This window comes from Enhydra lutris, unplaced genomic scaffold, assembly GCF_002288905.1.
Source record: "Enhydra lutris kenyoni isolate GAN:26980312 unplaced genomic scaffold, ASM228890v2 scaffoldscaffold17, whole genome shotgun sequence".
NCBI lineage: Eukaryota > Metazoa > Chordata > Mammalia > Carnivora > Mustelidae > Enhydra > Enhydra lutris.
The window spans coordinates 46,864,903-46,885,755 of NW_019154101.1; the positions used below are offsets into that span (position 1 = coordinate 46,864,903).

Genomic DNA, 20,853 nt, shown 5'->3' on the forward strand with positions numbered 1-20,853 from the left:
CAGGAGGTCTCTGGATTTCATCATGTTGCACGAACTCCAGGGGTTGGAAGCTTTTGTCCTGGCTGCGTCTCTGCTTTGTTTCCCTACTATATTCTGCAGGCTATAGGAAGCCAGGCTCTCCCCCTTTGTTGCTTATTGGCCTTCAGGGATCATTCTGAAGGTTGTCATTCGATCTCGGATAGGACTCAGCTCAAATAAAAAATACCAGTTCTGTTGTGTGGAGGTTTAAGGTAACAGTAGCATTTTTATAGAAGTTTCTCATTTCTACCTCCCCGGGATTTAAGATGCATCCTCTAACTGGGATGGATTTTTAGCTACGTCATCCTTGGACACTTATACATTGGCAGACTTTTGGGCTTCAGAGTGTTAAGAAAGGTTTAGTTGTCAAATCTGTTTTTTTTAACTGGAAGTCCTTTAGGTCAGGACTTCTTTTAGAGAGTCCTTTGAGAACGCATTTGGTTTTTTTTTTTTTCCGTGATTGTGGACTATTCTTGTCTCTGTATATTTCTAACCAGGTGCATTAAAACTTAACTTGTGATTTTCGTAAATGGCATAATTCATCACAGTCTTAAAATCCAAGTACCAGTATAGCAAGGTTCGCATTTCACTGGGGGGTGGGGATGGTATTCATTAAGGTGTTCATAAAATTTTATGTTCTTAAGTCACTGTATATTCAGTAGATATAACTTATTTTTATCATGGCTACTGGCCATAATTGGAGTTTAACATCTGCTCCTTTTAAGATCTTAAACTCTAGTTGCTTAGAATGAAGGCAGTCTTTTAATTTATATGCATATATTTGCTTGGAAGATCTTCTATTCACAAAATATTAATGTATAATTTAAGAAAGGTGATATCAAGTTACTAGACATGTAGCAGAGACATTACCCCAGCTCTTTGGTAACATGTTAATTATTCAACATACCTGAAGCAGTAATTTGCTGTTGATTTTAATATTTTTTGCCTTCCAACACAGCTGGCATCCTGCTATGATATCATAAGCTATTCTTTTTGATTTATTATTGTACGGAGTATATCATGCTGGGTGAACAACCACACTGAGCCAGTATGGAGGGTACATCTTTTTGTTTGTGACATTTTCTATGTGAAAATGGAGTTGTGGTGGTTAACCAGTTTTTAATGCACACGAACAAAAACGGCTGTAACCCTTGTACTTTTGCAGTGCTTTCCTCCTGCTAGGTTTCCTTGAAGATCTAGAAGCTTGAACTTTTCCTGCATTACAGCTCTAACATGCTATTCTCATGTGCTCCTTCTCCACAAAACAATATTTCCCAAGGCTGTTTGTTTATATGCAAATACACCCAAAAGTGAACCCCAAAAACACTTTCATTCTTAAGGTAATATGAAGAAAAAATGATTTTGAGATTAAAAATGTGAAATACAGTAATTTAGTTTGTAACACAGAAGTATTTTATAATGAAGTATTTTAGGGGCGCCTGGGTGGCTCAGTGGGTTAAAGCCTCTGCCTTCGGCTCAGGTCATGATCCCAGGGTCCTGGGATCGAGCCCCACATCGGGCTCTTTTCTCCGCGGAGAGCCTGCTTCCTCCTCTCTCTCTGCCTGCCTCTCTGCCTACTTGTGATCTCTGTCTGTCAAATAAATAAATAAAATCTTTAAAAAAAAAATGAAGTATTTTATAATGGAATGCCTTTTAATGACAGAATGACAAATCCCATTTTTCTTTTGTAGTAGGGTTATAAACTATATTGGAAAATTTTGTAACAGTGCAAATATCAAGTAACTATGCAGTGAGAGTTACAACTTATTTGACATAAAACTGTATTACTAACTTTTAATTATTTATTAGATTGAAATACTTTGTTTTTATTCCTTAATCAAAACTGCCATCATATACTTGAAAATATGTATTCTCTTCAACATCAGATTTTCCTTTCCTCTTTCAGTCTGTGATCAAAACAGGGCGACTGCTAATCAGTCATGAGGCTCCCTTGACAGGCGGCTTTGCATCAGAGATCAGCTCTACGGTTCAGGTAGAGTAACTTTTTGGCACTGGTTTTAACATTTGTGCAGTTGCACTTGTCTATTCCAAGGAAAAAGGTTACTTATCACAATATATAAAAGTGTGCACTTTCTGGAAATGCACGTTTTCCATTCGACTTCACTGTCCTTCGGTTAATGGTCTAATTACATCTTCTAGAAAAGAAATCTTGAAGTAATAAAAGCTGAAAATTCCTTTATAGGAAGAAGAAAGTTTAAAATGAGTTTACAAAACTAATGTTAGTTATATTTGCTAGAAGAACAGGAAATGAAAACTTTTAAATCTGAATATGCTGTTTCTCTTTTGATAAAAGTTAAACTTATTATGCAATATGTTGATCTTAGATTTTCACAGACTTCCCCTTAAAAAAGAAATGCATCTGTCAAAAGTTAACAATATAAATTCAATAAATAATATCAAAATCAGTAAGTGATTTTGTTAGTTTAATTAATAATCAAATTATGTTATGCTTTAGAAATGGTTCACAACTTTCTTTTAAAAAGTATTCAGTAGAAACTGCTGCAAGTTAGGGAAAAAAAAATCCCACATAATGCTTTATGAAGAATTTTTTTTTAAACTTTTGTTTGCATTTATATCACAGATAGGAATAAGATGATTTAAATGAGTTTCATTTTCCTAATTTTTTAAATTAAAAATTCAATAACTATTTTAAATGTAAAATATGTACATTTTAAATTCAGAATATCTTTGCAGTTTGCAAACATTTTACTTCTCTTTACTGGTGTTAAGATCATTCTTTTGTTAAGAAACATGTTAAGTTGAGAACTCCTTCAAGAGTGAATAGTTTAAAAATTTGATATAAGATTGTGATATATGAATAATGATAAGTTTTTATAAGTTAAACTTTTTAACCATTAAACAATGATTTCTACCAATAAATTATCTCTTTAAGTGCAGATTGACAACACTGTAAATATTTTAAAATTAGATGAAGCAGATTTAAACATAAAACTAGATCTATATAATCCAAAAATTATACTGTTATTTTATACATTATTTATATTGTCACTAACAAAATTAAGAAAAGCAAATATTTGAGTTTTACAGATTTTTAAAAAATCTATTATATAAATTAAATTCTGGATCATACTACTTATTATGTAATATGAATGTCTGGTATTTATTGTGCATTTTATTCATTGAGTAGCATAATGGATTAACTTTGTTAAAAAAAAAGGGGGGAGCGTCACAAACAAATCACTCTAACACCGAGATGCTATTTCAAGTCAGAGGCAAAACTGGAAAAAGAAACTGGAATTGTCTGACTCCTAGTTAGTATATAATGCACTAAATCATTTAAAATGATAGTGACTTGGTAAGAGAACTTTGATCTGATACCCTTATTCATTCTGCTCACTGAATGCTGTTTTGTTATCTCAAAAATTTCATTTGCATTTAAATGTAAAAAGAAAAGAAGTAAACACAGAATTAGAAATAACTCCTCTTATGAAGTACTCTTTATCTAAGTGTGCTTATGCTGGATCTCCATAAATTATTAGTAAGCTGCGGTACAGTGTAACATTTTTTCAGACTGGAAAAGAATTAGAAATCATCTAATTTAGTGTCTGTTGGTCTTGAATAGTACTTGGACATGGGTTAACAGAAAAATATCAGGCTTCAAGAATACATTTGTGAATTTCAGTTTGAGGAACAACCTATTAGAGTTAAACACAGTCATTACAAAAGACTCACACGAACAAGATCATAATCACTGTGTTAAAATCAGATCCTGAAATTATGTGATAATGATCGGGGGTAAAAGTTGTGAACGAGATTATCCGAAATATAATTATATTTATAGCATAACATGAACACACCTTGTAACCCTCTCTGACTCCCAAGAATCTGCCCATAGGTGTCTGCAGATGTCAGCCTGGGAAATCGTGACCTAATCTGACCTGATTCCTTTCACACATTAGTGGTGGTTGTCCAGGGTGTGTTTTTGACTCACCCAGTTTAAGAGGAGAGTGGAAGATCTGGAACTAGGACAGGAGTCTTAAGGAAATATTGAGTTTGTGCATATGCATTCTTTATTCAAAGTTCCCCTGAGCCCCAAGAGGAAGATAGAAGTTCTAAATTTATTATAAAATGTTCTGTGTTCCATGTTAAAAATAATTTAACCAGCTAACTATAAAATGAATTAAGGCAATAATGTAGAGGGATCTGCGTTTGATGTTTTGGGGGATTAGTATTTGGATTTATTAGTATGAGGATGAATTTGAAAATACTTTCTGCTTAAGTCAAGTAGAGAAAATGGATTTTAATAAAATCAACACAGTATCCCCAGATGTTTGATACTTGTGGCTTTCATGTATTGATAAGGGGCAGGGGGAGATACCTTGAGAGACTTTTTTTCCCTTTTTCAGTAATAACATTTGCACATACTCAGAGTGATCTGAAGAATAAATCCTGCCTTTCATTAATTATTTCATGCACATGTTCAACTAAATGCAGTGTCCTATATTGATCATCTTTTTAATGGAAGGCCTCATTCCCTGTTAGTGCAACCTCTGTTGTATTACCAGCACCCTTGGATTGTTTAAACTGAAATTACTTAAGTGTGAGGTGCAGTTGCTTTCACAACTTGGAATGATTCATATTCCTATATTTCTTCTTGTTGTATAAACTATGGTGTAAGGTCTGAAAAAAAGATAAAACGGGATTAAGATATTGAAAGCCAGTTTTCTGGGACACCAGGGAAAAGGTACTCAGAGAACTTACCATTGTTTGGAAAACAAGTTTGAAATTATGGATGAGAGTGGTCTATAAATTGATTAAAATACTGAATTATTCTCACTGTTGTATCAGTGAATGTAAATTTTATGTAAAAATCAACACATACCCAGAAATCTGTTCCAGAAGCACTATTTTGTGGAAGATCTCTGGTAGTTCTTCAGGGGATCATGTTTAATCTTACAAAAAATAGCTCTTAATATCACAGTATTTTAAGAGAATGGTGATTCACAATAAAACTACTGTTTTTAAATACATTAGAATCTGAGAGCACCATTTTCAGTGTCCCCGAAATTTTAAATTATTACCCATATTAAACATAAAATTTTGAAGATAATAAAGCACTATACAGAGTATTCTTTTAAGTTTATAGTTAGTATTTTTAGATAGAAAAGTGATATCATGCTAAAAAAGATTGAATATCAGCAAAACATTTTTCTCCTAGGTGTAGGAAGTATTGCTGGCATTACTATTAAGTTGGTTTTTTTTTTTAGTTGTACAGATAAAATATGAAAAGAATGAATATGAAATGTATTCATACTTTATTTACATAACTTCTCAATTTATGTCAGATGGCTCTTCCATCATACAGGGAATTTATTTTCCACATCTTGTTTGTTCATGTCCATTGTCTCTTTTCCTAAAACCATTTATTTTATTAAAAAAATACGGTTAACAGTCTTAGTTTAAAGTCATGTTAAACTCACAGGAATGATTAAACATAACATTTTAAAAAATGGATTGTCAATAACTTCTTCATGAAATTTATATGAATGCTTATAGAAACCAAAACCAATGCATCGAATCTAAGAACTGCTTTGCATTCCTATTGTACTGAATTTGGAAGTTAACTGAGAGGCAGAACAAACCAAGGTCTAGTATATTTGGCCCCCCACCCCTGGGGAAGATTTCTTGGTCGGTCATCCAAAGCTTCACTGTCTCTTCTCATCTAATTTTACATTCCCATCTGTTCTCACTTTGGGGGTGAGGGAACTTTTTCCTTCTTTCATTTGACATACACTGAAAGTTGGAGATATGTTGCTTTTAGGGAGTTGTGCATTCCATCGTGCACCCTGATTTGTAGAAAAGTGCAAAGACACAGAGCTTGGGTAATTCATTGTGTAGTTTGAGCAAAGATTTCATTGCTTCAGAAAATTTTATAATTTACTTATAGATGTTTATATTCCTCAGCTTTATGTAACACAGGTTAAAAACAATCATTACTGTGCAAAAAGAAATGTGTGAACCTCATCCATTTTGATAGTCCTCTCATTAATTTATATTATATGCGCTAGAATGCAATGTTCAAAATAGGCATTATTTATTTGAATATTAAGGCCAAATAATGTATGGTATTTAGCAGCTTTAAATAGTATAATTTCTTTAAGCCTTGGAGAAACCAACCTTTATTATTAATTTCAAACACAGTCCCATAATGATGAAATAAATCTTGACTCTGATAGGCTTGTGATAAAAAAAAAGTTCTGAGTTTTTTTTTTTTCCCTTCTGGAGTCAATGCTTAATAAGAACGCCAAAAATTTTAGGGATTGGGGTTGACTTAAAGGTTTTATTTATTTATTTTTTTAACACATGGAAGCAATAAGTCTGCAATAAAGAGTCCAATTGGAGAGGATGGTAAGTTTCCATACCATTGTTCCATCCTTTCTGTGCGGTCTCTTTTCCTAGAAAAAGAACTCAGAAATTGTGTGTACTGACATATATTTTTAAGGTAATCATACTTTAATACTTTGAGAGGATTTTTATAGGGTTTACACAAATCATTGTGTAAACGGAAACTTTCATAATTTTCAAGTAAAGGAATTTTGCTTTTCTTACCATTTCATTTAGAAAGGATTCTACGGGAGGATTTTTTAAAAAATAAACTTCTTATTCCTACCAAATTTACTAACACTGCTTGAAAACATCAATCTGAAGGAGTGGGAGAACTCCTACATGTCTTGAGTTTTTATCATTGTGGAAAATGTTTAATTAAAATTATGACGTTGTAAAGTAAGAATCATCAGAGAAAGCTATCAGAGTAGTAATTTAATGAATAGTTTACTGCAATTTTAGAGTCTTATTTAAAAAAAAAAATTTTTTTTTTTTTAAACCAACAATGCAAGGCATTTGCCAACAACAACAGATGTAACAATCAGGGAAGTGTACTTCTATACCAAAATCTATTTACATGGAGCCAGAACTTTAAAAAACAGTTTAACACAGAGTGATCAAATAGAAGATGGACTCTTTTTAAAGTGGAATTTTGCCTGGAAGCCTGTTTAGTGTTCATCCAGCGGTTTCTATGGCCATAGATAGGAAACAAAGACTGGGTCCTTCTAGGGATGCATCAAGGCTGGGGTGGTTACGCCACTGTTTGAATTTGTACTTACCTCCAGGTTATACTCTGCTGGTCCTTCACTTTGCCCGGATCATGCCAGTGGCCCTTCCTTCTTTGCTCAGTTGTGTAAATGGATCCAAGGAGCCCCCTTCAGCCCTTGTCTCCCCTATTCTTCCTCAGGTGGTCCCAACCTGAGACCAATGGTTGGTCTTACAACTTTCAAATTCAAAACCTTCAGGACTTACTCTACCTATGGAGCATTAGACTAAAAATTTCAACTTCCTGCTAGTTTTGGTAGTGATAAGAAATTTGTATGAGAAAATGGTTAATTTGAAAGGATTTTTCACATGAGACTGAGAAAAGGTGGACATTAGGACATGGATATTCACCAGCTTCTGGAAATTAGCTTGTCTCAAAATGAACTCTATTTTTCCTCAACTCTTTCTGACCTTTTCTTTTTCTTTTTTTTTTTAATTTAAAAATATTTTTCATGGGGCACCTGGGTGGCTCAGTGGGTTAAAGCCTCTGCCTTTGGCTCAGGTCATGATCCCAGGGTCCTGGGATCGAGCCCCGTATCAGGCTCTCTGCTCAGCGGGGAGCCTGCTTCCTCCTCTTTCTCTGCCTGCCTCTCTGCCTACTTGTGATCTCTGTCTGTCAAATAAATAAATAAAACCTTTAAAAAATATATTTTTCAAGACTTTATTTGTCAGAAAGGGAGAGGACAGGGGAGAGGCAGGCAGAGGAGAAGCAGACTTCCTACTGAGCAGGGAGCCTTATGCAGGGCTCGTTCCAGGATGCCAGGGTCATGACTTGAGCCAGAGGCAGATGCTTAACCCACTGAACCACCCAGGCATCCCTTTCTGACCTTTTAAATTGTCTCCTTGCTTATCTCTGCCCCTCAGCCTCTCACATCTTATCAAATTACTATTCACTGTTTCCTTAAAACACATCAGATTTTGCCCATTCTTTGTTTGAATACGTCCAATAGGTCTTGGGCAATAGAAATAAGATATTTATGTTGATAGTAGACTGGTGTTTCCAGTATTATTTCCTCACATCTTTTTATAAATCCATTGTGCTGTCCTACTGGCCATTTCTTGAATGATAATTAATTCCTGTAATAAAACTTTGCTGGGTGCTCTGGGCACAACATCAGTTTTAGCATTTCATTCGCTAAATAGAGCTCTTATTTTGGTGACACAAGTTTAGTAGCAAAAATAGATGCTAAACAATAGTTATACAATGGTACATGCGTGGATAGGGAAATAATCTGAGGACTGTGGGATTATAAAAACAACTTGATCACCTAACCCATGGGTCAGCTGAGTTAACTCTTGGAGGATGTGTATGACCTTGAGGTGAAGGGGGGTTGTGACTCTAGGCAGAAGGAATAAGGAGGCAGGAAAAAGAATTGATTTTCTAGTGGTTTCAGGGGTTTGGTTATGGTTGAAGAGTAGTAGGTGAGACTGTAGCACCAGGTAAAGATCAATAAGCTGGTAAGGTTTAGACCATAAAGAATCTTCTATATAATACTAAGGAATTTGTTTTGGGTGAGGAAGAAGCTATGACAGAGCAGAGCCATCTCACATGGATAATAAACTTCAGTTTTCTCATATAATGTATTTAAAATACCTCTCATAAATTTCCCAAGAAATCGGAAGTACAGCTCTTCCTCAACTGTCGGTATTTGGTCCCAATAAAACCATCATAAGGTGAAAATATTGTAACTCAAAATGCATTTAATACACCTAACCTAGCAAACATCATAGCATAGCCTCAGCTACCTTAAAAGTGCTCAAAACACTTATATTAGCCTGCAGTTGGGCTAAATAATCTAACACGAAGGCTATTTTGTAATAAGGTGCTGAATATCTCATGTAATTTATTGAATACTGGGCTGAAAGCACAAAACAGAATGGTCATACGTGTAAGGGTTGTTCACCCTCGTGATCTCTGGCTGACTGTGAGCTGTGGCTCGCAGCCCTGCCCAGCATCTTGAGAGAGAATATTGTACCTCTAGCCTGAGAAATATCGTAATTCAGAATTTGAACTTAAATTTCCATTGAATACATATTGCTTTCACACCATGGATAAAGTAAAAAAATTTCAAATTGAACCTTAGTAAATCAAGGACCATCTGTAGTAGGAATACAATAGTCACAATTATTTTCATTATTTAAAGCAAAAGGGTATAATTAAAAGATTTTAAGCAGGAAATTAACTTAGAAGTATTTGCAGTTTAGGAAAAAAATCTTTGGCACTTGTGTTGAGGATGAACCATGACGGGTGAGGCAGGAAGTTACAGAAATTAACAAAGAAACTATCTGAGTAATTTAAATGAGAGATTTGGGGGTCTTCTAAGTCAAGGGCATGAGAATGGTGGTGTAGAGAAAAGTGAATTTTAAAGGAGGGAAAATTTGAAAGATGGGCTTGCTGACTGATGAGGCAGGAGTTGTGCAGGAACTGAGGTGGATGACAGAGAGGCAGGCTGGAGTTAAGAATAAGGCTTAGCTTAGTTTCTGGGTTGGGTGATTTTAGAATGGAGGTCCTGGGGAATATTATTGGAAAACAGGTTTAAGCACATCTTTTGTGGAAGATGATGAATTCATTTTGGGCTTGTAGCATTTGAGATGAAGATGAAAATGTGTGTCTGCAGCTCAGAAGAGAACGTAAGGTCTAGGAAAAGGTTAAGGATTCATCATCTTATGGGGCTGGCTGAGGTCAAGGTTATGGGTATGATCACATAAGAAAAGGCTAGTCTTAAGAGGAAAGTTTCTAAAGAAGAATCCTCCAGGGACATAAACACTTAAGAGAAAGAGAGGAAGAAGAGCTGTAAGGAGTGTGAGTTGGAGTGACCAGAGAGAAAGAAGTGAGTAGGAGAAAGCCATTACCGAAGATTAAAGTCTTACAGAGTTTAAGTCAGCTAGAGACTGATGGTTTTAACTGGAAGACATTGGTAACTTCGATGAATGTAGGGTTATACCCAGGATGGAGACCATATTATATTTGGGGTGGTGAGTGAATGTTTGAAGATATAAAACAAGAAAACATGACTTCAAGAAACATAGCTTTTAAGAAAGGGAGAAGCATAAAGTAGAAATCAATCTCTAAATGCTGTTCACTCAACATGGAACGCCGTTTTCTCCTTTCAAATCTCTTTCCCTCACTGCCTCTTCATCCTTGTCCTCTCGCTTACCCCTCCAACCCACCTAGTGTTGAGGTTTAAAAATCTCTCAAATGTGCCCTTCGGTTTCCATTTTTTCAAATAAACTCAAATGGACTTTACAAGAAAGAAAACCACACAATCTAAAAGAAAAATGTAAAAAATAACTGATACTAAGATAGGTAAGAAATTTTTTTAAAAGATTTATTTATTTGAAGGGGTGAGGGACAGAGAGAGAGGGAGGAATCTCAAGCAGACACTGCACTGAGTGTGGAGCCTGAGTGGGGCCTTGATCTCACAACCCTGGGATCATGACCTGACCCAAAATCACGAGTTGGTTGCTTAACCTTCTGCGCTATGCAGGTGCTCCAAGAAGGGTAAGAAATTTTTGAGCAGAAATGTAAAAAGCAACAGAATCCCTATTGTCGTAGATTAATATATTTGCATAACGTAAAAAATAACTTGTGTGACAAAAACAAGCACAATTAAAAAGAGAGTGACAACTCGGTCAGTGTTGAGGCACATGACAAAAGATAATATTGTATTAAACATTCTTAAATATTAATAAGGAAACTAATAGTACCTTTATTTAAAAGGTCAGAGACAGATTATTTTTTCAGAACTATTAGTGGCCAGTAAACATGAAAATAATATGATACTTATGGCTAAAAATGTGAATTTCAAAAATGAGATACCTAGCATTTGTTACTCATAAGAGTGGTAATGCTTAAAAATAAATCATAGTTAGTGTTGAAATGGTGCAGGGTAATCAGTCTTTCTAGGAAATCAGTTTGGGGATGATTGAGACTCATCAAAGTGTGCATTTCCTCTGACTCAGAAATTCTAGAAACCTTCACTTTGGAGTTCCACACAAAAATATGAAAGGTCATTTTTCTCAGAGCCAGTCATTTCATAGGAAAATATTGGAAATACCATTAATGACAACAGGAATATAGTTGAATAAGTTATGGTTTATCCATATGATGACTGTTACAGATTTATGAAAATTATTAAAAGAATAGTTGACAGCGTGGTAATATTTGTACAGATATAATATTATATGAAACACTCACAATGCATGTTTTACTTGCCTAATTTTGTGGAAGGAAAAAAAAAGACACATATGTATATCTAGATATAGAGGAAAAAACTTATAAGATATGATTTTTTTGGATCTATATTTTCTTCCTAATAATTTCTTCATTTTTTTATGTACAGAAGCATTTATAATAATTAAACCTTTTTTGTAGTTTGTGTCTCATACATGTCTTGGTAAGTCTTCCAGTTCTGGCTAAAATTTTTTTATTTTTTAACCTTTTATTTATTTATTTGAGAGAAGAGAGAGACAGTGAGAGAGAGCATGAGCGAGGAGAAGGTCAGAGGGAGAAGCAGACTCCCCGTGGAGCTGGGAGCCTGATGCGGGACTTGATCCCGGGACTCCAGGATCACGACCTGAGCTGAAGGCAGTCGCTTAACCAACTGAGCCACCCAGGCACCCTGGCTAAAATGTGAAACCAGTAAACCCTACTACACAGATTCTGTTATTCTGCGGATTCGTTCCGTCCCTTGCATGCATGGTCTTTTTGACTTGTTGCTCTCACTATAAAAGTGAAAGCAGCATTATATTGGGTTACTCAGATTATTTAGTCTTCCCATGTTAATTGGTCAGTGATACTGAGATTCACATTGAATCCCCTGCTTGTTTTCTCTCCCTCCTTTTGGTATTGGCTTTTCGAAAGATTTTGCTGTCATTCTCTTTGAAATCCTTTTGGATGTAAGCCAGTCAGAAGAAAGATCATCCACATTCCATCTTTCTGGGTAATGATAAAGTGCTCCAGTTTCTCTCGCACAATTATTAATATTTTCCTTGTCAGAAGTGGTCCCCTTTGAATTCAAAGGCACATTCATTATGAACCTCGCTCCTCTCTCCCTTTCTTTGTAACCTCTGGTCAGCATTTTGTTGTGTCCTTTTTGGTGATGTCCCAAAACCACTCCTGTCTATCCCACTTAAGACTGACTGATCTGCCAGTTGGATGGGAAAAATTCACTGCTGTAATGTTTGAAAGGATGTGTACTCAAGTGAAAGGTTATGTTATAAACATGTAGTCTTTAGTCATTAGTTGTTAACTAAGGAGTATGTGAATTCCCCAATAACCTCAGTTTTGAACTAGCATCTCCTCAGAAAGGCTCTCCCAGATGTCCCATCTACAGTAGCTGTCCACCAGAGTTTTCCCCCATTGCAGTACTCCATCCTACTGTCCTCATAGCCTCTGAACTGTCTGTAGGTGTCTTGTTTATTTGTTCTATGTCCTTCTTGCTCTAGTAAAAGACAAGCTTTGTGAGCTTAAGGACCATGTATGGCTTGTTCATGTCTGTAAGCCGGGTGACTAGAACCCTGGCTGGCACTATTAGGCAGGCACTCAAATAATGAAATGAATTGTTTGCCCCTAAGCATCACTGCTGTTAGTAATTTCTTTGAAGATGAATGGTATCTTGCTGGTTTGTGTTGTATACAGAAACTGCTAGTCACAAAAACTGCTGGATTGGACTATGGCCCTTTGTATACACCGCACCAATTTGTTGACTGCCCCCCCCCACTCAAAAGTTTTGTTTTGTGTTATGAGTTAACTTCCAAAATGAGTACTGATATCCTGTGCTGTTGTCCTTCACATTGCTACTTGGTGTCATTTTAACAAGGTTACTTCTTGTGCCTAACCTGGTGATGCTTTTTTTTCCTCCTCTTAATTCTCTAGTGAGGCTAAATAAAACATTTATTTTTTTTTTCTAAAGGTTTATTTATTTGAGTAAGAGCGAGAGAGAGCAAGATGGGGAAAAGGGGAAGAAGGAGAGGAAGAGGGTCTAAGGGGACTCTGATACGGGACTCGATCCCAGGACCTTGAGATGGAACCAAGAGTCGGACACTTAACCAACTGCATCACCCAGATACTTACTTTTAAATAGTTACCAGTGAAGTTCCCACGAATGAGTAGACTATTTAATGAGTAAAATAGATTCTCTAAAGAAAACCATTACTTTCTTTTAAAAATGACAGTGATTTCTATGATTTGGTACCTTTATCTTTAGCGCCTAGTGAGTTGTAGTTTACTTTCAGAGTGATTTTTGAAGGTCTGGTTGTAGCCTCCAAATTATAATTCATTGAAAATATTTCATTTCCTTATTTGGCATGAAATAGTTTCCCTTCTTTTAAAATATGTATATTTTTAATGTATAATCTTAAGATTTTTCAAACTACAATAAAATTATTTAAAATTTTCTTAGTGAGAGAATGTCTATCCATGACCTGGCCGACCCTCTAGGCTCTCTAGTAACTTGGTAGGCAAATACGGAGAAACGTGTACAATTTGTTAAGAAATTTTAGGTGTATTTTGTCAGCATTGTATGCACCATCAGTAGGGGGATGAGTTGGCCTCCAGGAGACAGAACTGAAATTCTCTGCTAGTTTGTCATGCTGTTGGGTGGGCAGTCAAGTTGCTGTTGTTGAAAGCTCATTTTATTTTGGTAATTTAATGTAATTAAATTTACAGCTCAAATTAGTTTATGCTTTGTTACAAGGGCCATCACCTCTTTTCATGAATGAGTTCACAGCTCACCAAAACATGCTTGTGTTTAAAATAGATGTTAAAATAGAGATGAACTACTGCTAATGAATTTTCTGCTCAGTTTGAATCCAAGCACTTGTGAAAATTAAGACAAGTTAAAATCAGCACTTACTCAAAAACAGTTGAAAATGAAAGTGATAAATCATCTAGTTTATAACTGTTCTGATTTTTTAAATCTATCAATATTAATAATAGTGTTAAAGATGTTTTAATTTGCAGGTCTGAAAATTTGCATTTGATTGGGAAAATGTTGAATGTTGGATTATTTTCTTTCAAGTTATGTCAAAGAAGGTACTTTATTTCTTGATCCACTTGAAGAAACATATTTTTCTGTTTTAATCCTTTAAAGGACCATATAGTGATATTTGCTATTTAGGGTAGTTTTATATTGTAGATGGTGCCAAGAATTTGTCTTTATCAATATTATTAGGGGAGAGGTATAATTCGTGGCTATTCTCTTAAGAGGGTCTAAATATTTATGCTTTAAAAAGTGCCTTGAGATGACTAGTATTTCAAAATCCATTATTTATATCATCTACGATTATAATTGTATAATTGTTTACAACAAGTACTGATTATTTCCTTTCTTTTGGCAGGATTTGTTTATCCTCTTAATAAGTACATTTCTGCATTTTTTTCCCTGCATCAATTTTATATTCCCAACTTAGACTATAAAGAGGGTATATAATATATTCCCCATGTGTGTATTTTTTTTAAGACTTTATTTTTAAGTAATGTTTATACCCAACATGAGACTCAAACTCATGACCCTCAGATTAACAGTCAACACGCTCTACTGACTTAGCCAGCCAGGTGGCCCCCCCGACATGCCTGTATTTTGAGTGCTTTCTGCACCAGTTAGACTCTTGGTTTTTCCTGAGATGGCTTGAATTTTCAAATTTTCTGTCACCATTTTTCTTTAATCTATTCCTTTTAAAATACCAATGGTTAACTCTATATGTGCAGTTAAAGAAATTGAAACTTAATCTTAACCTTTTCCACTCATTACTGAAGAATCCTGGGCCCCTGCATCACGAAATAAAGTTATGCCCTATTTTCCTAACCATGGACTTTTCTGGGCATCAGTTTCTACCTAAGAGTGCATAGCAGACCACATTGAATGTATTTTGTGAATAATATTCCAACATCACACAATCCTATATTTTATTAAAACCAGCTTTTCTATGGCAGTTCCAAAAACATAGTTCAGGTACATTAAAATAATGAAGTATTATACAAATATTGATAAAAATACCCTTTTCATTTGATGGAATGTTTTATTATGTATGCAGCTATCACTTTACCTAATGAATACAGTATCCATTTTAATAAAACCCATGTATTTTATAAAACTTGGACCTTGCCTAATCTATATTTAGAATTAGGGAGCCACAGTGGTGTAGGTGAAGTGAAATGTTCTTATTAAAGAGCATGCCACTGGGATTCCTTTTGTTAGCCCGCCAGAGATCTTTTTTTTTTTCCCTTCCTCTTTTGCCATCTCACCTCCCTCCCTATCTTTTCTCTTTGCCTTTCCTGCTAGCTTCAGCAAACATACGGATCTTTGTGGCAAAACTATAATTCTTCTCTCATCATGGACATGCTAGCATTATTGGCGGTGGTTTGTGCCTCTGAAAGCCTTCTCCATCCTAGTAGGCAAAAAGTAGAAGTGCCCTGTAATATTGGATGAAGGTAGGGGAATGAGGTTAGATGGAGGCAGATATTTTCTTTTTCACACGGTTGATCAAAGATGATATTTAAAAAACTTATGGAGTTAATACCATCTGTGACACATTTTTAAAGGGAATTACCTATCAGTATGAAGTCTGTGAGTGTATATTTTTTTCTGTTTTTTTTTTTTTTTCCCTTAATGGTGTAATAGAGTGGGGTGTTACAGATGACACTTCTACCTATGTTGTAATTTCCTCCAAGAATATCATAGCTATCAGTAGTTTCAATGATGTTATTAAAGATAATTTGCTAAAATTGAAACTAGGGGGCTTACTCGGACACATAATTAAGAAAGACATTCTTTTCCAAAACTGAAATGAATAATAGAACAAGCGGAAGTCCATTAAAACATTTTTTATTTCCCCAAAGAGTCCGCCAGTTTTCATCTTACCTTCACAACCAACATCCTCACAAAAAAAAACCAAAAAACAAAAAAAAAAAACCCATCTTGAAATGGTGGTTATCCTATTTGAAGAAATTTGCTAAGCGAATTTCATTTTGAATGACCTTTCTTACTACTTGCCTTGTTACTCATAATTGGGACAGACTATTATTTTTTCATTTATGAAGAAGCATTTAGTTAATAATCTGAAGCAGAGTTCTTGCTAACATCGTTTATGTGTTATCTCTATTAAAGCGATTCCTTTAGAACAAAGGCTTAGTACACTTGCTTCCAGCTAATGAATTTGTTTTGGGGACAAATAGCCTTAAAATAATGTTTTAGGAGAGGATAGAATTTCATGTTATACAAATAGAGAGATGCTTCCCCCAAGTTACGGGGAAGGATAGCCGGGCTTATCAGGTGGATACTAGTTTGTCTGTTGAAAGTCTTCTGCCTTACAACTGTGAGACCAGCAGTCTCTCTACTGTCTAGAACATTTAAAAAATGATAGCTATTTCATACATAAAATCTGAAGTCCTTTGTTTTTAGTGATGTGTTTTTGTTTGTTTGTTTTTGTTTTTGTTTTTTTTGGGGGGAGGTTTTATTTATTTGAGAGAGAGAGAGCACGAGCGGAGGGAAGGGGCAGAGGGAGAAGGACAAGCAGACTGCCTGCTGAACAGGGAGCCTGACCTGGGCTGGATCCCAGGACCTTGGGGTCATCACCTGAGCTGAAGGCAAAGGCTTAACCAACTGAGCCACCCAGGCGCCCCTGTAGTGAAGGTTTTTATTAGTGAAGTTTATTTTATTTTTTAGTGTCGTAGAGTATGATCATCTGTAATATTTCTCTTGTCGTGCTCTCTGCAAGTCAGGCATTTTAAACATGATTTCATCTGTGCATTGGTTTTCATGAAGACTTTGGTCATCTGTCAAATAGAGCTGACATCTTCATTAGGAAACATTGATCTAAAGAAGAAATGGTCACAAATGTTTCAGCTTCCATGTCAGGCTAAAGAGAGGTGAACTGGTAGAAAGAGAAATTAGATCCACCTTTCTTGGTCTAGCAATTTAAAAAGTTATTCCCATTTCCACCAATTCTCATGTCCTGTTGCCTGAATAGGAAGCCTTTCCTAGGGATAGTGAGACTTGGTGCTTGTAGTGGACTAAAGGTGATCATATAATTTATCTTCCAAATTTGGACAGTGGGCATAAATTGGGGTCATTCCATGAAAACTGGGATGTATAATTACTGACTTAGACTACTTTATGGAAATATGTCAATTACCATGTTATGCAATTAAATCTTAAGGATAGGTAACAGTGGCCTAGATATGCAGGATTCTTGGTAAATCAAATTTAGAGTTCTTAAATGTCCAAGAACTAAAAAAAAGAAAAAAGAAAAAGAAAAGAAAAAGAAGAAAAAACTCAAGAACACAAGTACCATCTCTTTGTTCATTCATTATATCTTCTTAAGGTAAAAGAAGAATTTAAGATGGGTTGTTTTTGCTAGTGGCTACCGCTGCTTGTTCTCACGTGTAATTTATGTTTAGTCATTGGCAAACCAACTGGGAATCATTCAATGACTTATTTGTTGTGTTGGACATTAATCCTTAATAGTTTAAAAATGTCAACAAGTTCCAAATGTATTTAAAATAACTTTAAAATTTTCCTTAAAGTGAATTTTTAGTTATTTGTATTGTGTACAAAATGAAGATGAAAATATAATTATGTGACTTACTACGTCTTTTACTTTTTAGCTCTTTTTAACAATCAGGGAATGATAAAATAACCCTTTCTATTAATGACAGCTTTTAATTTTTATAAGTTTGACTTTTTGAAATAACTGCTGAAAGGGGGAAATTTTACTGTTCCCAAATCGTAAATTAAGAATCTGGAGAGATTCATTAACCATTTCAGTGACTTTAGTCTTTCAGTAAACTTTATTTTCATTACATTGAATTAAATTATGAAAGGCCTGAAATGATTTTATAAAAATCAATTTAATTACATGCTGACTTTGGAGTGTATGTTTTTGAAAAAATTCCTTGATGAGAAAGACCCACTTGGCAAGATCAAGATCTCACAGATAATAGGGATTTAGGAGCAAATATGACATTAAAAATGCTTTAAAGATATTTGATTTATTTATTTGAGAGAGAGAGAGAGAGAGAACAGAGGGAGAAGCAGACTCTCCACCGAGCAGAGAGCCCGATGCGGGGTTCAATCCCAGGACCCTGGATCATGACCTGAGCCAGGTGCCCCACAAAATGCTTTAAATATGCATTTTAAATAAGGTAAATTGGGACACCTGGGTGCCTCAGTTGGCTAAGCATCTGCCTTCGGCTCAGATCATGATCCTAGGGTCCAGGGTTGAACCTCGCATCGGGCTCCCTCCTTCTCCCTCTCCCTCTGCCTGCCACTCCCCCGGCTTGTATGCACTCCCTCTGTCAAATAAGTAAATAAAATCTTTAAAAAGTCATAAATAAATAAAAGGTAAACAAGGACACTACTTCCAAAAGAAAGTGGAGTGGTGGCTGTTTGCCCCCTGCTGAGGCACCCCTTCTCCTGAGTGATCTTCATTTCATATAGTGGTGTAGAACTGCGGGCACGGTCAAATATATTCTCCCAAAGTTTCATGTTACATAGGCTGTACTTCCTCTTTTAAAAAAGGTTTTACACTTTTAAACCTCATCTATTTTTTTAAGATTTTAAGACCTTTTTTGCATGACCAGTTATGTTTCGATGTGTGTGTGTGTGTGTGTGTGTGTGTGTGTGCGTGTATACACAAATTGTCTGGGGGCTTATGGCTGTGGATTTCATTGCCTGGCCTTTGTTCCTGTATGCACTGGCTAAAGTAACACCCAGTGTTGAGTAGCCTAGAAATTTAGAAAGCAGGAGCGGGCTAAGCGTCCTTTTGTTTAAGGAGACAGAATGTAACTGCACATACATAAATAGCTCTCACATTTTGAAACTCTGGGGAACAAATATGAAGTTGTTTCCAGCAAACAGAGATTTGTAAAACACTCATTGCTGAGGGATTACTGAATGGCCAATATGTATATTTATAGAACTTCTAAATCTTTTTTTTTTTGGGGGGGGGGAAGCTTCTTTGATTCTTCTTCTTTTTTTTAATGATTCTGGTAAAGCATTTTAGATAGTATGGTTGCATTTAAAATTTTACTGCATAGTCCAAAATTTAAGCTAAAAATAGCCACCTTTTCATTGATTCCATAGCCCTGTAAGGGTATTCACAGTGCAAAGTTCAATGTCTCCCTTCTTTGAAAAAGTAGGACTGTCAGTTGTATCAGAGAGTGAAATAATTATCAGATTACACTGGTTAACCGTAAAAGGATCAAGGAATGAACCAAATGCAGTGTTAATAGTTAATGTTATAAAATAGTGATCATTTGTAATCTCAGGTGGTAAAGAGCTAATAAATCATTTCTCACTTGGTATAGTTGGTCGGTTCACATAGTATCTTGGTTTGCTATAGTAGAAAATTGACTTAAATATATTTAGTCATAGTATCTGTCGTAGTATGACAGATACTATTCCACATGATAGCACTTTTATTTGATGAATAGTTCTTTTCAGATTTTTCAGAGAAAATCTTAGGATGCTAAAAAAGTATGCTCAAAGGGGACTTCTGCTTTAAATTATAGTTATAATTCCTTTTTGAGACATTTATATTTAGTCGCTCTTGGGTTAAAGCATTTAGAGAAGGTAATTTTTCAAGTGCATTTAGTTAGATTCAAGAGAATTATTCTAAAATATTAGTAGATATTTGTTATTTCTACATAGAGGAATTGCATGTATGAGTGATTTTAACTCTCTTCTTTATCGAAGGCATTATTTATCCCAAAATTTTCAATGCTTGTTTCACGTTTCCATTTGGATGTCTGAAAGATCTTTTTAAAAAAAAATGTCCAAACCCACTGTTAATTTCTTTGTTCCCTACCTCAGGCCAAAAGTCTGGGGAGCCTCATGAATGCCTGTTTTCCCTACACCCTGTGTTCAGTCCACCAGGAGGTGCACTGGTCTAGAAATACATCTCTAATCTGACCACTTAGCACCTCTACTACCTAAATCAAAGCCAGCATCTTTCTTCCCTGAACTATCAGTTTCTCGTAAGTTTTTCCTTCAGAGTAGCTGGAATAGACTTTTGAAAGTACAAATTTGATCCTAGATTTCCTTGTCCCTGTAGAGTTCCCTCCACCACCCCACCCCTCCTCAACATGAAATCCTGACTCCTTACTACTATACCCTGAGCAGTTCTACTGCTTAGTTTTATTTTCTAATTCTTTCTGCTCTCTTTACTTTTGAGTAGCCTCAGGGATCATCTTGCTCCTTGAATGAATACAATTGTGGTTAAAAAAAAAATTAAACATAAGGCTGGAAACACATATTTCTGCTGATAGCTTCAGAATATCTTACAGATCAGATAAAAATAGAAAATTTGATCCAGATAGTGCAAAATGCCCTGGACAAGTAACTTAAAGTTTCTTAGGGTGTGGTCTTATTTTTCATCATTTTCATAATGCCATAATTTGAATAATACAACTTATATAGTTAATGCCAATTTAAGTAATTATGTAACTGTGAAAAATTCTTTTAGTTTCATAGATAAATGTTACATTTGGTAGCATGGGTTTCAAGTTTTCCTGTAATTTTAATCACTAACTCAGTATTTATTTAACGAAAATTCAGTTTAAGCTTTTTAAAAAAATTGATCCACAGTGGCTTTTATTTATCTCTTTCTAATTTAACTAAATAATGATGAGAATGGCTCTCAGTTGCACTCTTAATATTGTTGCAAAGGTAATGTTATAATCAAAGTCTCAGAAGGGGAGGA

General features: G+C 35.2%; 1 protein-coding gene across 2 annotated transcripts in view; it reads left to right on the forward strand.

Annotated features, from left to right (window-relative positions):
- Nucleotides 1-20,853, forward strand: part of LOC111147848 (branched chain keto acid dehydrogenase E1 subunit beta) — a 235,381-nt gene that overhangs the window by 164,167 nt on the left and 50,361 nt on the right. For both annotated transcript variants that reach the window (XM_022504098.1, XM_022504099.1), the window contains exon 9: nt 1,925-2,011. In XM_022504098.1, the coding sequence (XP_022359806.1) occupies nt 1,925-2,011 (87 nt within the window). The remainder of the gene's footprint in view (nt 1-1,924; nt 2,012-20,853) is intronic.